At 41.3% G+C, this 22,720-nt stretch overlaps 1 protein-coding gene across 1 annotated transcript in view; it reads left to right on the top strand.

Annotated features, from left to right (window-relative positions):
• The window catches only part of LOC140716270 (uncharacterized), a 29,836-nt gene extending 12,150 nt beyond the window's left edge, over positions 1-17,686 (top strand). Inside the window, exon 3 of the mRNA XM_073028880.1 lies at positions 9,644-17,686. Within this exon, the coding sequence (XP_072884981.1) occupies positions 9,644-11,083 (1,440 nt within the window). The 3' untranslated portion in view covers positions 11,084-17,686. The remainder of the gene's footprint in view (positions 1-9,643) is intronic.
• The last annotated feature ends 5,034 nt before the right edge of the window (positions 17,687-22,720 follow it).

The raw sequence follows: 22,720 nt of genomic DNA, 5'->3' as shown, positions 1-22,720 counted from the left end.
GAAGAATAGGGTTGAGAGGGAAAATAAATCAGCCATGGTCGAATAGCAGAGCAGACTCGATGTGCCAAGTGGCCTAATTCTGCTCCTATGCCTTATGATCTTAATTAAAGTGAAGGGGAACGTAGTGTGGGTGAGGGGATGAAGCTTGAAGCTGAGAGGTACAAGGTGGAAAAGGTAAACAGCTGATGAATGATGATACTGACAGTGGGAGAAAGGGAACGAGGAGGGACATTATGAACATTTTCACTGCTTCGAACGGGCTGTATCTTGCAAAGCTGTTCTCTCCCCCCCCCCCCCCCCCCAATACCGGACTATCCTCTGAAAGCTGATGAGTAAATGCCTGCCACTGTTTCTGTAGCGCATGCGCATTTCTGGTTCTGTGACCTTTCTCCACCTGGGAGTATGTTGGATTTATTTTGAAACACAGAAGAGCAGTTCATATTTAGTATAGTGTCTTTGGACCTGGCTGTGTGAAATTAAGCGCCGACGTCTCCACATGTAAACATTGACGGATTTGAGATTCCGTTTATTTACTGTCCACCTTCCTTACCCAGAAATCTACGCGCTCGGTGCCGGCTGATCAGCTGCGCATGCGCTGAGGGTCGCGATGGGAGTTCGTTGCGCATCCCTTAACTAGACAGAGGACCGGCGGATCCAGACCAGCGGGTGAGACCGGGGCTCCGCGCCCCACCTGGGACACAATTGCTGCGGGTTCCCGTCACACCACCATCGCCCTGAACTCCGGGGTAGAAGCGGTCCTTACCAGGGGAAATGTCCAAAGGCCCTGGCGTTGTTGCTATGGCGCATGCGTATCGCTGGATCGGTGGCTGATAGTCGGGGATGTCGTTCGTGGGGTGAATCGGTTTCTGGTTCTTCAGTGACAGACCCGTCCCCACCGGTACCGTACCCCGGTGTGATACAACTGATAGACCTGTCCCCACCGGTACCGTACCCCGGGGTTACATAGTGACAGACCCGTACCCCGATGTTATACAGTGACAGACCTGTCCCCACCGGTACCGTACCCCGGTGTTATACAGTGACAGACCCGTCCCCACCGGTACCATACCCCGGGGTTATACAGTGACAGACCCGACTCCACCGGTACCGTACCCCGGGGTTATGCAGTGACAGACCCGTCCCCACCGGTACCATACCCCGGGGTTATACAGTGACAGACCCGTCCCCAGCGGTACCGTACCCCGGGGTTATACAGTGACAGACCCGTCCCCACCGGTACCGTACCCCGGGGTTATGCAGTGACAGACCCGTCCCCACCGGTACCGTACCCCGGGGTTATGCAGTGACAGACCCGTCCCCACCGGTACCGTACCCCGGGGTTATACAGTGACAGACCCGTCCCCAGCGGTACCGTACCCCCGGGGTTATACAGTGACAGACCCGTCCCCACCGGTACCGTACCCCGGTGTTATACACTGATAGACCCGTCCCCACCGGTACCGTACCCCGGGGTTATGCAGTGACAGACCCGTCCCCACCGGTACCGTACCCCGGGGTTATGCAGTGACAGACCCGTCCCCACCGGTACCGTACCCCGGGGTTATACAGTGACAGACCCGTCCCCAGCGGTACCGTACCCCGGGGTTATGCAGTGACAGACCCGTCCCCACCGGTACCGTACCCCGGGGTTATACAGTGACAGACCCGTCCCCACCGGTACCGTACCCCGGGGTTATGCAGTGACAGACCCGTCCCCACCGGTACCGTACCCCGGGGTTATACAGTGACAGACCCGTCCCCAGCGGTACCGTACCCCGGGGTTATACAGTGACAGACCCGTCCCCACCGGTACCGTACCCTGGGGTTATGCAGTGACAGACCCGTCCCCACCGGTACCGTACCCTGGGGTTATGCAGTGACAGACCCGTCCCCACCGGTACCGTACCCCGGTGTTATACACTGATAGACCTATCCCCACCGGTACCATACCCCGGGGCTATACAGTGACAGACCCGTCCCCACCGGTACTGTACCCCGGGGCTATACAGTGACAGACCCGTCCCCACCGGTACCGTACCCCGGTGTTATACACTGATAGACCTATCCCCACCGGTACCGTACCCCGGGGCTATACAGTGACAGACCCGTCCCCACCGGTACTGTACCCCGGGGCTATACAGTGACAGACCCGTCCCCACCGGTACTGTACCCCGGGGCTATACAGTGACAGACCCGTCCCCACCAGTACTGTACCCCGATGTTATACAGTGACAGACCCGTCCCCACCGGTACTGTACCCCGATGTTATACAGTGACAGACCCGACCCACCAGAACCGTACCCCATTGTTATACAGTGACAGACCCGACTCACTGGTACCGTACCCCGGGGTTATACAGTGACAGACCCGATTCACTGGTACCGTACCCCGATGTTATACACTGATAGACCCATCCCCACCGGTACCGTACCCCAGGGTTATACAGTGACAGACTTGTCCCTACCGGTACCGTACCCCGATGTTATACACTGAGAGACCCATCCCCACCGGTACCGTACCCCGGGGTTATACAGTGACAGACCCGTCCCCACCGGTACCGTACCCCATTGTTATACACTGACAGACCCGTCCCCACCGGTACTGTACCCCAGTGTTATACAGTGACAGACCCGTCCCACCGGTACCGTACCCCATTGTTATACAGTGACAGACCCGTCCCCACCGGTACCATACCCCGGTGTTAAACAGTGACAGACCCGTCCCCACCGGTACCGTACCCCGGGGTTATACAGTGACAGACCCTACCCCCCGGTACCGTACCCCATTGTTATACAGTGACAGACCCGTCCCCACCGGTACCATACTCCAGTGTTATACAGTGACAGACCCATCCCCACCGGTACCATACCCCGATGTTATACAGTGACAGACCCGTCCCCACCGGTACTGTACTCCGGTGTTATACAGTGATAGACCCGTCCCCACTGCTACTATCCCCAACTGGGTCCTGACGAAGGGTCTCGGCCCAAAACGTCGACAGTGCTTCTCCTATAGATGCTGCCTGGCCTGCTATGTTCCACCAGCATTTTGTGTGTGTTGTTTGAATTTCCAGCATCTGCAGATTTCCTCATGTTGGCTACTATCCCCAGGTGTTTTCATTTTTCATTTCATTTTTAGAATCTTTTTATTGAAACATAATCTTCTACAGCTATAAAATTATACAAAACTTTAATAAGTTGATAAATATACAATTAATAAAGCTGAAGAAAAAACTTAACAAAAAAGGATAATATATATGATAATGAAAAAAAAATTATAAAGAAAAGAAGGAAAAAAGAGAACCCCAACTTACTGAAAAAAAGAAACCCCACTAACTACAAGAGAAAGAAAAAGAGAAAAGAAAAAAAAACATTAGGAATCAACTCCCGGAGCAATACGACTTACCATCATCCATATGTATAAAAAATCATCAACCGCCAATTCATGTTTATATAAAATAAAATTTGAAGGAAAGCATATAAAATAATTCAAATTAACTGATCATATTTGGCAAAAGAGCCCCATCTTCTCTCAAAATCAAATCGAGGATCAAAAGTTCTACTTCTGATTTTTTCCAAACTAAGACATAACATTACTTAAGAAAACCCATTGAATTAAGGTAGAGACAGAAGTATCTTTCCATTTTAATAAAATAGCCCTTCTTGCCAACAATGTAACAAATGCAATTACATGTTGGTCTGAAGATATAATACCTTGAACATGATGCGGAACTATTCCAAATAGAACAGTCAATGTATTAGGTTGTAAATTAAATTTCAAAGCTATAGAAATTGTAGAAAATAAAGATTTCCAAAAAGATTTTAATGAAGGACATGACCAGAACGTATGAGACAAAGTGGCTACCTCAGTTTTAAAAGCTATCGCAGAGATTGTTTATGTTAGAAAGTATTTTAGATAGTCTCTCCTTTATTAAGTAATAACGGTGAACAATTTTAAATTGAATTAAACAGTGATTGACACATATCAAAGAAGAATTGACCATTTTCAGAATTCGCAACCAATCTTCGTTAACAAAGGTTATATTAAGTTTTCTCTCACAATCTTGTTTAATCTTTAGTAAGAGGTTATCTTTTTGTAGTAAAAATAAATTATAAATTCTACCAATAGAACCTCTTACTAAAGGATTTATATTCCAAATAGTATCCAACAAATCAGATTCTTGCATATATGGAAACTTAGATCAGTATTTTTGTAAAAAATGTCTAACCTGAAAATATTGCAAGAAGTGTGTATGAGAGAGTATTTGCTAATTAACTCTTCAAAAGTCATCAATCGACCATCACAAAATAAATCTGCAAAAAAAACTGATCCCTTTATTTCTCCATAATAGAAAAATGGGATCAGTTATTGAAGGTTTAAATAAAAAAATTCGATATGGAGAGCTAGACAATTTATATTGTTTAAGATTTAAAAAATTGAGAAACTGAAACCAAATCCGTAAGGACTGTTTAATAACAGGGTAGAGATTTAAATTTGGAATTTTAGAGAGTTGTAAAGGTAATGGAGCTCCTAATAATGAGGTTAAATGAAATTGTTTGATAGCTTTTAATTCCAAATCAATCCAAGCTGGTTTTTGGCTCTTGTCAAGGCAATATAGCCAAAAACAGAATTGTCTAATATTAACAGCCCAGTAATACAGTCCTAAATTAGGAAGTGCAAGTCCACCATCTTTTTTGGATTTTTGTAAACGGTACTTATTAATTCTTGGTCTTTTATTGTTCCAAATAAAGGACGAAATAATACAGTCAATTTGATCAAAAATTTTTTTAGTTAGAAAGTTAGGTATATTTTGAAAAATATGTAAAAATCTAGGTAAAATCATCATTTTCACAGCATGGATATGACCTATTAAAGAAAGTGTAAGTGGGTTCCATCTAGAAAATAATTGTTTCATAAAGTCCATTAAAGGAACTACATTAACTTTATAAAGATCTTTATATTTTTTCATAATTATAATACCTAAATATTTAAAAGAATTAACAATTCTAAATGGAATATCATTATACTTGAAAACAGGAGCATTTAATGGAAACAATTCACTTTTATTTAAGTTAAGTTTATATCCTGAAAATTCTCCAAAATCGTTTAGTATTTCCAGAAAATCAGGAATAGATTCTTCAGGGTTCGAAATATAAAGCAAAAGATCATCTGCATAAAGAGAAATCTTATGTATAGTCCCATTTATGGAGATACATGAATAGTTTTAGCTTCACGAAGTGTTATGGCCAAAGACTCCAGTACAAGTTTAAATAATGAAGGGCTTAATGGGCATCCCTGTCTAGTACCTCGTGAAAGTGGGGAAAAAAAGATTATTCGTAATAACAGTAGCAATGGGTTTCTTATAGATCATTTGAATCCACCTATTGAAATTATTACCAAAGCCAAATTTTTCTAATACCTTAGACAGATATGTCCACTCAACTCTGTCAAATGCCTTTTCTGTGTCAAGAGAAATAACAACTATTTCTTCGATCCTCATATATTTATTATGAACATGTGAAAAGAAGGAATAATCTCTATCACGATGCATATGCCTCCAAACTTCAATTAAGCCATAATCCATTAAAAAAGAATTAATAAGTGATGCAGAACGATTAGGGAGTTGATGACTTATCCATTAATGGATATCACCACCCATTAATAACATATATTCATTTAGATCAGGCAATAGAGCAAAAACAGCTTTAAAAAAAAATGAGGGATCATCAACATTTGGTCCATATATATTAACCAAAACCATTTTCCTGTTGTAAATTGTTCCTTTAAGAATTAAAAATCTACCATTAATATCAGCCATTAATATCTACCATTAATAGTATCATCCTGGTTAAAAGGAATATTGGAATCAATAAAAATAGAAACACCTCAAATTTTACTTTGAGTATTTGCATGGAACTGAGGACCCTTCCAAAATTTAAAAAAAATTATTTTTATCACATAACCTGATATGCATCTCTCGTGCAAAGATTTTATCAGGTTGGAATCGGTTTATAGCTTTAAATGTTTTCTTGCACTTAATAGGATGATTCCAACCACGAACATTTCAACTTAAAACATTTAACTGTTTAAATATCATCATGAGACTTTATATCTAAAAAATGTAGTTAGGTGCATGTCAGGGTAAGGTAGTTGAAAATGACGGAGATAAACAGCATTAATAATAACTAGCGTACACTCCAGAATTCCATAATGGGGATTAAAAAATACAAAAAGAAAAAAGGAAAAAACCCACCGAAACTACAAAGCCCAGAAAAAGTCAATATCAATCGACACAAGCCCCAAAGAATGCATAAAAAGCAATTATAAACTCCACCTGCCTGAATGAAAGATAAAAATGAAAAAAAGTAATATCTATCTCCCTCTTCTGGATATAGAACTCATTACAGTCGGTGTGCAGTTCAACTGAGCTAAAGAGAACAGAATTTGATATGACCTTCAGTTTTGAAAATGGACTTCATAACATTAGATAAGGAAAAAAAGCACACCCAGAAAAAATTCTTGAAATGTTTGCTCAGAAGAGAAACAATCGCCATTTTTAAAATATCAAATCTACATTTAAAGCGTAAAGAAACCCGGATAATTACTTAAAAGTTCTTAATAAAAGCATACAAAGCGAGAAAGCAATTTGTTCATTTAAATGCTGCAAACAGAAAAAAATTCTAGATAGTTCAGAGTTATCTACCATCTTTCGACAGTTCCCTTGCTGTGACATTTGAGGTTAAAACTACCCACACCGGTCTTTTTCAGAGCTAAAAGAGCATTTTAAGGTAAAGACTTTCTATAGCCATCAAATCTTCTGATTTCATCACTCCTTACATGGCGAGACAATCAAACAGTTGTAAATCATTCAAACTTCAGGCTTCAGACTTGTCAGGGAGAGAATTAATAAAACACTGGGTCGTCAAAAATTCTGGGGTTCGTATTTAGCCTTAATTTAGCTGGGTATTGAAGAGATGGGTACAGCTGTTTTTCATAAGCTGTACGCATAACACTGGCGAATCCCGAATGTTTCTGAACAATTTCACGTGGAAAATCTTCAAAGAAGCAAATTTCAGAGCTTTGAAATTGAAACAACCTTTGCTTTCTAGCAAGCTTAATAATATGGTCTTTGTCTCTGAAATGAAGAAAACACGCAACCACATGCCGATTTTTACCTTGACCCGAGGTTTTTAAGGACCTGACTCTATGAGCCATTTCGATCTCTGGGGGTTGTAGGCAAGCCTCCGGAAATAAAGATTGGAACATTTCAGCAAAATAATCCAGTGTGCTGGAGGATTCTGATTTCTCTTTTAATCCAACAATTCGAATATTGTTTTGATGGGAGCAAGCCTCCAAATCCATGATCCATTGTTGAGCCTTTTCCAAACGAGAAAAGGCACCGTACCCCGGTGTTATACAGTGACAGACCCATCCCCATCGGTACCGTACCCCAGTGTTATACAGTGACAGACCCGTCCCCACCGGTACCGTAGCCCGGGGTTATACAGTGACAGACCCGTCCCCACCGGTACCGTACCCCGATGTTATACAGTGACAGACCCGACCCACCGGTACCATACCCCATTGTTATACAGTGACAGACCCGTCCCCACTGGTACTGAACCCCATTGTTATACAGTGACAGACCCGTCCCCACTGGTACTGTACACCGGTGTTAGACAGTTACAGACCCATCCCCACCATTACTGTACCCGATTGTCATACAGTGACGGACCCGTCCCTACCGGTACTGAACCCCGGTGTTATACAGTTACAGACTGGCTCCCCCTCCACATGGTGTTATACAATGAAAGACAGACTTCCCGGGTACCGCACTGCGGAATAAAACAGTGACAGACCCATCCCCCACTGCTAGTGTACCCCAGAGTTATACAGTGACAAACTTGTCCCCACAGTTAGTGGGCCACATTGTTATACATACACAGCACCACTAGTACTGTACCTTTGTGCTGTACAGTGACAGACCCATCTGCACTGTTAATGTACCCCAGTGTTATACAGTAACAGACCTGTCCCCACTGGTACTGTACCCTCGTGTTACACAGTGACCAACCTATCCCCACTGGTACACGTACCCCAGTATTGTACTGTGAGAGATCTCTCCCCACCAGTTTCATACGCCCATATTACACACTGATAAACTCATACAAACTGTTACTGCACCCTATTGTTATACAGTGACTGTTATTGTACCCCATTGTTAAACAGTGACAGACGCATCCCCACAGATTTAGAGCCTTTCGGAGGGAATGGAAGAGGTTAGATCTCCCAGACCAGCTCCAGTAGGCAAATCAAATCACTTCCCTGTCATATTCATTAACACTGAACACAAATTATACTGCAAATGCTGTGGTCAAATCAACACATACAAACAAGCTGGAGGGACTCAGCAGGTCGGGCAACATCCGTTGAAATGAGCAGTCTTTATGGGGCCCCTGCCCCCTCCTTCTTCAGTCCTGATGAAGGGTCTGGGTCTGAAACGTTGACTGCTCATTTCAATGGATGCTGCCCGACCTGCTGAGTTCATCCAACTTGTTTGTACGTGTTCATTAACATTGACTCTGGTGAGCTTATCACTGTCAATGAACTCCTGGGGGTGGAGTCACAGTAATCAAAATGTCTCCAGGAGTATCCATGTAACCCTGTGGGGCATGCTTAGAACCTAGAGTTGGACTGAGACAACTCAGTGATTGATGCAGAAATGGCCCAACCTGATACAGATAGGCAGACAGAGAATTTCATCATCAGTTCAGATGCCCGAACTCGGTTAAAAACGGGGAGCATTCCTCCAACTTGGGTTGAGCCCTGCTTTAACAGTGTGATGTCAGACTCACCAGAGGGATGAAAATTATCTCATCTGAGTTCTCATCCTTCGCAAATTGATGTCTTCTGTAACTTTTTTGACAGGGCACAAAAGGCAAAGGATTTGTATGCGTGAATCTCTAACAGAACAACAAACACGTCAGTCCCACCGTATATTGTCATCAATCTTTGAATGTGGAGGAGGAGATACTTGAGAAAACAGCACACCATTTGCAGCAAGGAGAACCCAAACACGTGCTCAGTGTAGGAGAGAGATCTGGATAAAGCAACCTGGTGTTAAACCTTATGAATTCTCTTCTCTTATTGAAGGAGTGAACAAGTATTTCCATTGTAACGCCAGTATATCAGTGGTGGAACCTTGGAGCAGAAGATGTATCTCAGCCCAGCTGGAAACGTGCTTTGTGTGTGAAATAAAGTTTTCTGGTGTAACTCTGTGAAATCCACTGCAACTAAGTGCCTGCCAACACACCAGCATTTGTTCACTAGAGATCAGGTCTTCAGCTGCATTGCCTGTGTGAAGGATTGACGTCTGACTTGATGAATTAACAGGGAGATATCATTCACCTGCTCTCGGTGTGGGAGCGGATTCACTCACTCAGCCGATCTGTGGACACACCAGTGAATTTGCACTAGGGAGGGCCCATTCACCTGCTCCGTGTGAGGGAAGGGCTGTACTCAGTAATCCAGCCTGAAGATATATCAGCGAGTTCACATCATAGGGAGATTGTTCAGATGATGCTAAGCAATTCATTCTGCCATCCAAGCTGAAGATACATCAGAAAAGTCACCACGGTGAGAGGCTGTTCACCTACTCTGTGTGTGGGAAGGCAGGCACTTGACCACTCAACTTAGTGACACACAAGCGAGCTCACACGACAGAGAAGAGAGACTATTCAACTCTTCCGTGTGTGGGACGGGATTCACTCGTTCATCCCTTGTGACGAGTCACCCCCTAATGAACTCCAAGGAGAGGCCATACATCTGCTCGGACTGTGGGAAGGGATTCACTGACTCATATAAGCTAATCAGGCACCAGCAATTTCACACTGGGGAGAAGCCGTTCACCTGCTCAGACTGTGGGAAGGGATTCACTGAATCATATTTACTGCACGCGCACCAGCGGATTCACACGGGAGAAAAACCATTCATCTGTTCCGTGTGTGGGAAGGGATTCACTCATTCATCCAATTTAATCAGGCACCGGCGATTTCACTCTGGGGAGAAGCCATTCACCTGCTCAGACTGTGGGAAGGCATTTATAGAGTCATTTGACTTGCAACTACACCGGCGTGTTCACAGCGGAGAGAGACCATATATCTGCCCTGTTTGTGGAAAGCGATGGACTCGATCATCTGACCTGTCGAGGCACAAGCGAACTCACACGGGAGAGAAGCCGTTCACCTGCTCTGAATGTGGGAAGGGATTCACTCAGCTAGCTCACCTACAGATACACCAGGCGGTTCACACCGGGGAGAGGCCGTTCACCTGCACAGTGTGTGGGAAAGGATTCGCTCACCCGTACTTTCTGAAAAGTCACCAGCGAAATCACACCGGAGAGAGGCCGTTCTCCTGCTTAGAATGTGGTAAGAGATTCATTCGATCTTCTCATTTACTGGCGCATCAGAGACTTCACACTGGGGAAAGGCCGTTCGCTTGTTCAGAGTGTGGGAAGGGATTCACTGAATCGTCACACCTGCGCGTGCACCAGCGGGTTCACACGGGAGAAAAACCATTCATCTGCTCCGACTGTGGGAAGGCATTTATCCAGTCATCTCACTTGAAAGTACACCAGGCGGTCCACACTGGAGAGAGGCCGTTCACCTGCTCTGAATGTGGGAAGGGATTCATTCACTCATACTATCTGATAAGTCACCAGCGGGTTCACACTGAACAGAAGCTGTTCACCTGCTCAGAATGTGGGAAGGGATTCACCCAGTCATCTTATCTACTGGTGCACCAGAGAGTTCACACTGGGGAGAGACCGTTCACCTGTTCAGACTGTGGGAAGGGATTCACTGATTCGTCACGCCTGCACGAGCACCAGCGAGTTCACACTGGGGAGAGACCGTTCACCTGCTCAGAATGTGGAAAGGGATTCACTCGGTCATCTGATTTGACAAGTCACCAGCGAGTTCACACTGGGGAGAGACCGTTCACCTGCTCAGACTGTGGGAAGGGGTTCACTCGGTCAGCTGCGCTGCTGGCTCACAAGTCAGTTCACACTGGGGAAAACATTTAAATAAGCTGCATGCTGGATATTTCACTGTCACAGTTGCTGAATCCAGAGGCAAGTTCAAAAGTGGTTGTTGGTGTTGAACTCTGCAATTATTGCTGCTGCTCAGCATCCAATGCTCCACCCTGGTCACTGGGCTTGGGAGGAGTTTCCTCTGCTGATTTTCACCTTTAATGGGACTGGAGTTTAATATTTTGCATCGGTGACAAATAATTATATTCCATTTTAAGCTCTGTCTCAGGTACTTAGTGAACTTACAACGCATCCAGTGTTTCAACTCAGGGAGTCAACTCAACCCAGACGGTCCCTGTCCATGTTTCAGTTCCACGACAGTCCTTTTAATTCCATCCGTGCTATTCACCTCTCACTCTCCCTGTGGTGACGGGTTCCAAATGGTCACCACTCTGTGGGTGAAGAAGTTTCCCTTGAATTTCCTGCATGACTTTCTGCAGCCTGAAGAGAAAGAGGAGCTCACTCCAGTTCTGTCTGACATGTTCCTCAACCCTCAGCTCTCTGGGCCAAGGTAGAATGACATTGATTGTTAACCTCCTTATTCGTGATCTTTACTAAGGTTTTGGGACTCGGACCAAAACTACAGCCTCGAGTTTATCTCGTGTAAAGAAAGTATAATGTATCTTTCAGGCAAGTAGATAAGGGATTTTCTACCAATTGAAGCAGAACATTGAGATCAGTTCCAATGACCAGAAACAGCAGATGTCCATATCTTGGTAAATAATAGATCATTCGGGGAGACTCCGCCTACTGCTTAATGGAGTGACACACAGTTTGTGTGGCTGCAATTAATTCTTCCTTTTCCCCAGTTTAAACTTTGAATTTTTAACTTTTATTTGTCAGATCTTAGAGGGGAATAGTGTCATTATGTCACAATCTTTAAGAAGTGGAAGGCAGCTTCCTGAATCCAGCAATGGAAAGGGGAAAGAAATCAGAGGATATGCCTGTTTGGACTGAGCGTTTAGAATGTTCACTGATGGTTCTCGACAGGAAAATAGACAGCAACGTGGTAAAACTTGATGCTACCTCTTCTGAGATGAAGTCATTACGAGAGAGTTTCCAATTTGTGCAGGAAAATATTATTTCCCTGAATTCTGAACTTAAAGGGACAAAGCATCAGATAGTGGATATTTCAGCCCGCTTGGAAAAGTCTCTACATAAGATTATCGATTTGGAAGCAAGATCTCGTCAGAATAATATTCGAATTGTTGGACTGAAGGAAGGATCTGAGAGTGGGGATTTATTAGACTATTTTGCTAACTTGTTTCAATCTCTGTTTCCGGATATTTTACCTCAACCTCTCAGTATCGAAAGAGCGCATAGAATTTTCACTTTGAAATCTTGGGATCCGAATAAGCCAAGGTCAATTTTGGTCTGCTTTCTTCATTTCAAAGTTAAGGACCAAATCATAAAATATGCAAGGAAACACAGAGTTTTTAAATTTAAGGGTTCCGAGATTTGTTTTTATGAAGATTAAACACGGGAAATTATGGACCTGCGGTCTAAATTTGTTCCAACCATGAAGACAGCCTATGAAAAGGGATTATTCCCATCATTTCAATATCCATCCTGATTAAAATTAGTTCCCAAAGATTTGAGTCTCCACGAGTTTTTCTGGACCCCAAAGAGGCACTGGACTATGTTAACTCTATTCTGGTTGTAGCCGAGGTTTGAATGGTTTTAGGTCTGCGGAATAATTGTTATTTCGGAAAGAAAAGCTTTGAAGATTTCTGATTTGCTTAAGATGTCCTTTGATCGATCGACCATTTAAAGAAGACGTGAACTTTTTGATGTGAATGATGAATGACTTTTCCGAAATCTGTTTGGTCCACTGAGTGAATTAACACAACGGACAGGTTGTTTGAATATTTGTTTCTATCCTCTTTTTTTCATTAATAAAGTGATAGTTTTCATAGTTCGTAAGGACGTTCCCTATATATTCATAGTTGGGAGTGCTTAGTAGGTAGATACTTAGTGAAAACAATTTTTCATTGAGCGTGTAAGTTAAATGGAAAATGGCGCTTATTTTTCTTCACTAGAGATTACATAGGCATTCTTCTCTTTGTTTAATTTTATTGTTTTGGCGTTTTTGGAGATTGTTTCTGCATTCCCTAGCCTGTTTTTAAGGGTTAAGCATAAACATTTTTTTCTCTCTGAACTTTTATGCTGGATATGGGGAGCCAGATGTTGTAAAGAAACACTGCAAAGTACAGGCCCTTTGGCCCATGATGTTCTGCTCACCCTTCAATCTGCTCCATGATCAATCTAATGCTTCTGTAGAGAATTCCATTCATCTTTCATTATGAGCCTATCTAGGAGTTTCTCAAATGTCCTTACTGTGTCTGCCTCTATGACTACCCATGGCAGATCTTTCCATGCACCCACTGGTCTATGACTAAAAAAAATCATCTCTGAGCTCCCTATACTTTAAAATTGTGCCTTCTTGTATTAGTCATTTCTGCTGGGAATCCATTCCATGTTTTAATGATTACTCAGCCTCACCAGTGTCCATTGTTCTAGAATAATAATACTCTAAAGCAATAGAAGGCATCAAAGTAAATTGATATTTAAATTGCATATATATTAGTTAGAAGCAAGGCCTGTAAGTGGGCAGAAGAACCTGTTAACATGACTTGATATGGTGATGTGTTGCTCTGTAGTGTTTGGCTTTTTATATTTAGCATAAACATTTTTTTTCCTCTGCAAGGCTTTCCTATTTTAGGGCCGTGTGGTTTTTATTTGTAACTGGGGGGAGGAATTAAGGAAAGCTTTTAAAATCACTATTATAAAATGGGGAGCTCGCAGAGTCTCTCCCTTTTTACTCTATGGGGATGCATTTCGGCATTTTTTTGTCGAATTTCGGGCTTTTCAGGGTGGTGGGAGGATTGGGGTTAGTTTTGAGTTATAGTATTAACTGTAGGATTAATTTTAGTTTTCTTTTTTGTATTTTTTTCCCATTACGTAGTTCTGGAGCATGCATGTTTTGTATATGGTTATACTTATCACCATCAGTTTTGATTAGCCCGCACTGGTATGCGTGTATTTATGTGTTAAATAAAATTTTAAAAATTTATAGTAACTAAACAAATAAACATTATAAGTTGGAATGTACGTGGTTGGAATCATCCTATTAAGCAAAAGACTTTTAAAATCATTAATCAATTCCAACCCGGTATAATTTTTGCTCAAGAAACGCGTATCAAAACTGGCGATCAAAATATATTTTTTTAAATGTGAAAGGCCCTTCAATTTGATGCTACTTGTCAAAGTAAAACAAAGGGAATATCTGTTTTTATAAAATCTAATATTTTATTCATCCAAGAAAACATTAATGGTAGATTTTTAATTGTTAAAGGAACAATTTGTAATAGAAAAATTGTTCTGATTAATCTATATGGACCTAATTGTAGATGATACTTTTTTTTAAAAATGTATTTGCTTTATTACCAGATTTAAATGAATATATGTTGTTAATGGGTGGTGATTTCAACTGTTGTTTAAATCCTTTGATTGACAAGAGTTCAACCAATCAGCAGCTTCCAAGTTGTTCTGCATCACTTATTAACTCTCTTTTAATTGATTTTGGCCTGGTTGAAGTTTGGAAACATTTACATCCTAATGATAGAGACGTTCACGTGTTCACAAAAAAATTCGAGAATCGATTATCTTATAGCTGATCCCCGATTTTTGTCCAAAGTCCAGAAATGTGAATATGATGCTATAGTTCTCTCGGATCATGCGCCTTTAAGCCTAGATTTTGAATTGAATTATGTCGTTATTGCAAATTTGCCTTGGCATTTTCCAGAAAATTTATTATAGAGTTCGGACTTCGTCAAATGTATTGAGACTCAGATAAAAGATTTTTTTCTTCTTAATAATACAGGAGATGTGTCTAAATTGATTATATGGGATACATTTAAAACATATTTGCGCAGTCAGATAATCTCCTATTTAGCTAAGCTTAAGAAACAGACAAAAACAGAGTTAAATAAGATTTCCAAACAAATTAAAAGACTTGGCTAATAATATTTATGCAATCTCTCCTAACATTGATTTATTCAAACAAAGAGCTGAACTTCAATCACAATATAATTTATTATTAAATTATCCTTTTGAAAGAAATTTGCTTAAATTGAAAAGTCAATTTTATGTGTTTGGAAATAAAAAATAATAAGCTATTAGCAACTCAATTTAAAGCATTTAGAGCTAAAAGACAAATTTTAAAAATTCTTAAGGGAGATGGTAGTTTAGCATGTAATTATGAAGATATTAATAAAATTTTTGAAGACTTTTACATTGAACTTTACAAATCTCAGTTTCTAGTTGATACTTCTAAAATTAACGTCTTTTTACAAAAGATTGAGTTTCCTCAAATTTCTGTTGAAGATCAACAAACTCTTAATGCTCTTATTACTGAAAACGAAATTCAGAAAGCTGTTTTTTCAATGCAATCTGGTAAAGCTCCTGGACTGGATGGTTATTCTGTAGGATTTTATAGAACATTTGAAAAATTGCTTTCTCCATATATGTTGGAAATACTTAAAGATTCTTTTTTGATAGGAGAATTACCTCCCACATTTTCTGAAGCTTCTATTTCTTTAATTCTTAAGAAAGATAAAGATCCTACTGACTGTGCTTCATATAGACCTATTTCATTATTAAATGTGGATGCTAAAATTCTTTCAAAAATAATGGCTAATTGGCTAGAGAATTTTCTAGCTAAAATTATCTCTCAAGACCAAACAGGTTTTGGAAAGGGCCGTTATTCCTTCTCTGATGTTTGGAGACTGTTCAATGTATGTATTCATCCTTTTCTAAGACTCCCCAATGTGTTGTCTCTCTCGATGCTGAAAAGGCATTTGACAGAGTTGAATTGAAATACTTATTTAATGTTTTAGAGAAATTCGGCTTTGGTATTAATTTTAATAAGTGCATCAGAATGATATATAAAAGCCCTATTGCTACTGTTATTACTAATAATTGCAGATCGTTTTTTGGCTTTCCCAGGGTACGAGACAAGGATCTCCGTTAAGTCCCTTGTTATTTAGTGTGGTGTTGGATCCCTTGGCTATTGCACTTCGTGAAGCTAAAGATATTAATGGAATTTTCATAAATGGGACTGTTCATAAGATTTCCCTCTATGCTGATGATCCCTTAGTTTATATTTTGAATCCTGAAGAATCCATTCCAAGTTTATTGAAACTATTAAACGATTTTGGAAAGTTTTCGGGATATAAACTAAACCTTCATAAAAGTGAATTATTTCCCCTAAATGATTCTGCTTCTGTATATGACGACATTCCTTTTAGAGTTACGGACTCTTATAAATATTTAGGTATTATTATCACTAAAAATCATAAAGACCTTTATAAAGCTAATTTGGTTCCTTTAGTGGATTTTATGAAGGAATTATTTTGTAGATTACTTACACTTACACTTACGCTTACACTTACACTTTCGTTAGCCGGCCGAATTCATGCAGTTAAAATGATGATTTTACCAAAATTTTTATATGTATTTTAAAATATCCCTTTTTTTTAACTAAGAAGTTTTTTGATCAGGTTGACTCTTATTATTTCATCTTTTGTTTGGTATAATAAAAGACCAAGAATTGGTAAATATCATTTACAAAAATTTTTAAAAGATGGAGGTCTTGCTCTGCCTAATTTAAGAATGTATTATGCAGCTGTTATATGTGTTTTTGGTTATATTGGACTGATAAAAATGAACGACCACCTTGGGCTGATTTGGATTTGAATGCTGTGAAACAGTTTCACTTAACCTCATTATTAGGAGCTTCTCTACCTGTACAACTGGACAAAATTATTAATTTAAATTTATACCCTGTGATTAAGCAGTCATTACGAATTTGTTCCAGTTTTGTAATTTTATTAATCTCAAAAAATTTATATTTTTTAGTTTAATTTATCAAAATTATTTATTTAAACCTTCATTAAGTGATCCTACCTTTCTTCTTTGGAGGAATGAAGGAGTTTATTCCTTCATGGATCTGTTCCAAGATGGCCAATTGATGTCTTTTGAGAAATAAGTAACTAAATACTCTCTCTCGTATTTACACTTCCTGCAATATCTTCAGGTCAGACACTTCTTACAAGAATATTTAAGTAATTTCCCTTATATACAGGATTCTGACCTGTTAGATATTATTTTAAAAATGAATCCTTTAGTGAAGGATTTTATTGGGAAAATTTATAATTTATTGTTACAACAGCACAATTACTCTTCACTTAAGATTAAGCAAGATTGTGAGAGAGAGCTTAACATGACCTTGATAACAGAGGATTGGTTGCGGATTTGGAAGTTGGTTAACTCTTCTTCGATCTGTGTCAGTCACTCTTTAATTCAATTTAAAATACATGGTTACTATTTGACAAAGGAGAGACTGTCTAAAATGTTTCCTAATGTTGATAGTCAGTGTGATAGATGTAAAACCGAGACAGCCACATTGACACATATGTTTTGGTCATGTTCTGTATTGAAACATTGTTGGAAATCTTTTTTCTCTACAATTTCTAAAGTTTTAAAAATTAATTTACAACCTAATAAATTGACAGTTTTATTTGGTATAATCCCTCAATATATAACCATATATAACCATATAACAATCACAGCACGGAAACAGGCCATTCCGGCCCTCCTAGTCCGTGCCGAACTCTTAATCTCACCTAGTCCCACCTACCCGCACTCAGCCCATAACCCTCCACTCCTTTCCTATCCATATACCTATCCAATTTTACCTTAAATGACACAACTGAACTGGCCTCTACTACTTCTACAGGAAGCTCATTCCACACAGCTATCACTCTCTGAGTAAAGAAATACCCCCTCGTGTTTTCCTTAAACTTTTGCCCCCTAACTCTCAAATCATGTCCTCTCGTTTGAATCTCCCCTACTCTCAATGGAAACAGCCTATTCACGTCAACTCTATCTATCCCTCTCAACATTTTAAATACCTCGATCAAATCCCCCCTCAACCTTCTACGCTCCAATGAATAGAGACCTAACTTGTTCAACCTTTCTCTGTAACTTAAGTGCTGAAACCCAGGTAACATCCTAGTAAATCGTCTCTGCACTCTCTCTAATTTATTGATATCTTTCCTATAATTCGGTGACCAGAACTGTACACAATATTCCAAATTTGGCCTTACCAATGCCTTGTACAATTTTAACATTACATCCCAACTTCTGTACTCAATGCTCTGATTTATAAAGGCCAGCGTTCATGGTATTTCTCCATCAGAGCAACATGTAATTGCATTCGTTACGTTATTGGCCAGAAGGGCTATTTTGTTGAAATGGAAAGATGCTTCTGCTTCTACTTTGATACAATGGTTTTCTCAGGTCTTAGTTTGGAGAAAATCAGAAGTCGAACTTTTGATTCTCGATTTGATTTTGAGAAAAGGTGGGGTTCATTGGCCCGCTACTATCATCTGATTTAATTAAAATGATTTCCTTCCGATTTTTCTTTAAATGGATTTGAGTTGGCGGATTGATGTTTTTCTTTTATGGAAGCTTGTGTGATGTATAACCCCGTGGTTGTGCTCCCAACCACGGGGTTCTTTCTTTTGCTTTTTTTCAGTTAGTAGGGTTTTCTTTCTCTCTTAGTTGGTAGGGGTTCTTTTTTTTCTTAACACTTTATTTTTTCTTATTGTTGAGATATCGCTTAGCTTTGTTAATCAGTTATTTACTAATTTAATTCTTCATTGTACATAATGACATATTGACTAAATGTAATTTTTGTTGATCTTCAATAAGAATTAATAAAAAAAGATTTTAAAATGGAAAAAAAATAATAATAGATCATTTTTGAGACTGAGGCCTAAAGGAAAATACTGGGTCCAACTTCCAATGAATTAAAATGCCAATAGAGCAGCATGAGAAAAGGAAATTCCTTGCAATCACTTTTGTTTCTTCAGGTGATTACCTTTGAATGTTATCTGGTTCTGATCATCTCTGCCAAGTGAGACTGTTGTCTTTGTTTCTGTCTCTTTATTGTGTGGGGTTGGGGTGGGTGGTGATGTCTTTTCTTCCAACAGCTGCCATGTTTTTTCTGTATTTTGTGGCTATCTGGAGAAGACAAATTTCAGAGTTGTATTCTACATACGTACTTTGATACACAAATAAGGCGCAAATGCCTCGGTGAGGTAGATTGTGAGATGAATACTAAGCATTTACTGTATGGAAGACCCTTCAGGTTTTGATAACAGTCATTGTACGTACATCTCTCCCATTTCCCACACATCTCGGGATATGGAAGACCCTTCAGGTTTTGATAACAGTCATTGTACGTACATCTCTCCCATTTCCCACACATTTGCCACCCACTCGGGATAGGATTCCCCTTGTCCTCACCTACCACCCCACCAGCCTCCAGGTCCAACGTATAATTCACCGTAACTTCCGCCACCTCCAACGGGATCCCACTACCAAGCACATCTTTCCCTCCCCACCTCTTTCTGCTTTCCACAGGGATCGCTCCCTACGAGACTCCCTTGTCCATTCATTCCTCACCCCCATCCCTTCCCACCGATCTCCTGGCAGTTATCCTTGTAAGGGCCACACCTGCCCTTACACTTCCTCCCTCTCTGCCATTCATGGCCCCAGACAGTCCTTCCAGGTGAGGCAACACTTCACCTGTGAGTCGGCTGGTGTGGTATACTGCGTCCGGTGCTCCTGGTGTGGCCTTTTATATATTGGTGGGACCCGACGCAGACCTGGGAGACCATTTCGCTGAACACCTATGCTCTGTCCGCCAGAGAAAGCAGGGTCTCCCAGTGGCCACACATTTTAATTCCACGTCCCATTCCCATTCTGATATGTCTATCCATGGCCTCCTCTACTGTCAAGATGAAGCAACACTCAGGTTGGAGGAACAACACCTTATATAGAGTCTGGGTAGCCTCCAACCTGATGGCATGAACATTGACTTCTCTAAATTCTGTTAATGCCCCTCCTCCCCTTACCCCCATCCCTGATATATTTAGTTTCTCCCCCCCCCCCCCCCCCGCCCATCACTCTGCCTGTTCTCCATCTCCCTCTGGTGCTCCCCTCCCCCTTTCTTTCTCCCTAGGCCTCCCGTCCCATGATCCTTTCCCTTCTCCAGCTGTGTGTCCCTTTTGCCAATCACCTTTCCAGCTCTCAGCTTCAACCCAGCCCTCTGGTCTTCTATCATTTCGCATTTCCCCCTCCCCCTCCTACTTTCAAATCTCTTACTATCTTTCCTTTCAGTTAGGCTTGACGAAGGGTTTCGGCCCGAAACGTCGACAGTGCTTCTCCCTATGGATGCTGCCTGGCCTGCTGCGTTCCACCAGCATTTTGTGTGTGTTGATTGTACGTGCTATCAAGGTTCTGGATTACACACACAATGGGAGGGAGAATGGCCAGGATGAGAGGAGAGCCTGTGGCGGCTTCTCTCCCAAGCAGCAAGAAATGCAGACGGAATCAATGGAGGGGAGTGCAATTTCTGTAAAGACCTGGTCTTTTGCAGAGCAGTTGTACCAAGCTTGGAAGCATCCGGATTGGCAGTTGTCAAAGGAAGCAAAGCCAGAAATTGTGGAGGTACAAACGATGATTTTTCAATCACCTTGGGCCACAGGGTTTGCAGGAGGAATGGAGCATTGATTCTGTGTTTAAGGAGGGAGGTAATGTTAAGCCAAGTAATTGCAGAGAAGTTAGTCTACATTCGATCTGTGATTATTGTACCTCAGCACCTTCCCTTGAAGTTCTGGAAAAGCACAGCCATTCAAATGTGTTACAAATGTACTGTATTAATTGATTATTTGATACAATGACTTCTCTGTCTTGGGTAATAAGTGACCTGTAGCACTCTCACCACAAAAGTGCCACACATTAACAGTCTCCAATGAGCAAGTCCAATTGCCTACCCTTCACCTTCATTGACGTTGCCATTGCTCAGTTCACCAACATGAATTACATCAGTCCAATGGAAAGTTCCCCCTCCTTCTCTGGCATCTCTATCTCGGTCTGCTCATGTCCTTGGTGTCCAAGGAGGAACTATACCAACAAGGGACTTGCTCTGTACAGCTGCAGACTATCTTCAACCTTGGCATGTCACAGGATCGTGCTTTGATATCCCCACATGTGCTCCTGCAAACTGAAGAGATGAGCTCAGGTATCGCCCGTCTCTAAGTCAGCATGTGGGGCAGTGCTCTTTATTTCCAATTCATTTTAACATATGGGCTGTTTTGACTGCTTCTCAGTGCCGCAGAGTCAGGTTTATTATTACTGATACAGGTCGTGCACTTTGTTGTTTTCTGGCAGCAGTTCAGTGCACGACGTGTAAATTACTCCAAGCCACAAAAATAAATAACCAAAATAGAGAAAAGGAGGAAATGTCAGATACGTTCATGGACTGTACATATACCTGCTGGCGGAGAAGAAGAGAGCCTATCCTGGATAGTGGGGGTCGTTAATGATGGATTCTGTCTTCCCCAATTCCACCATGACTCGGTTGACCCAATTATTCCTCCCCCACATCTCCGGGTCATGTATTTTCCTCACCCTTTTCACTGTGTCGCCCTCACCCCACCCCCACTCCCCGTCCCTGGGTTGCTCGTCCATCTTCTCCCACAGCTGCGATGCCCTCTCGCATGTCTCGGGGTCAACCATAACTGCTGGTACAGTATACAGTAAAAACGAAACAACAATCCTCCAGGACCTTGGTGCTACATGAAACAACACAAAACTACGTTAGACTATAGACCTACACAGGACGATGTAAAGTGCACAAAACAATGCAAGACAGTACAATAATTAATAAACGACAGTAGGCAGAGTAAAGGGCAAATTACAATATTGTAATAATAAATTATGTAAATGTAAACAATGTTTTAGCAGGAATTGGGAAAGAAATGAGCAAAAATTGCAAAGGGAGGTGTGTGTGTGTGTGTGTGTTGGTGTCAGACTAAACTCTGGGAATTGAGTCTGTCCCACTGACAGCGACAAGTCCTGTTCATTAGGCAGCAGGATATACCATCCGCACAAGCTTAACAAACTACACGTGAATAAGAATTTGATGCACTCTACAATGTAGTTACAATCATATTACAAAACAAACAGAATGATCTAACTCAAATACAGTATACAAACTATATATATATATATATATACAGATTGACATATCATCATTACTAAATAGGTATTCACTCGCGTGGTGGGAAAGATACAATAAAGCCAAAGCCTTAGGACTCATTGTTAGAATTTTCCGGGTGTGGGGGATGGGGGAAGTACATATATATACACACACACACACACAACCCTGAGATTCATTTTCCTGCGGGCATACTCAGCAAATCTGTAGAATAGTAACCATAACAGAATAAATGAAAGATCAACCAGGGTGCCGAAGACATCAAACTATGCAAATGCAAATATGAACAAATAGCAATAAATAACGAGAACGTGAGCTATAGAGATAAGGAGGGATTAAAGAAAGTCTGGAGATGCTGGAATTCAAAGTACCACACAAAATGTTGGAGGAACTCAGCAAGCCGGGTATCATCTATGGAAAAGAGTAAGCAGTCGACTATTCGGGCTAAGACCCTTCATCAGGACAGTCCTGATGACGGGGCTCGGCCCGAAACGTCGACA

The sequence above is a fragment of the Hemitrygon akajei genome, chromosome 25 (genome assembly GCF_048418815.1).
Source record: "Hemitrygon akajei chromosome 25, sHemAka1.3, whole genome shotgun sequence".
Classification (NCBI taxonomy): Eukaryota; Metazoa; Chordata; class Chondrichthyes; order Myliobatiformes; family Dasyatidae; genus Hemitrygon; species Hemitrygon akajei.
This window is presented reverse-complemented; position numbering and strand designations above follow the sequence as displayed.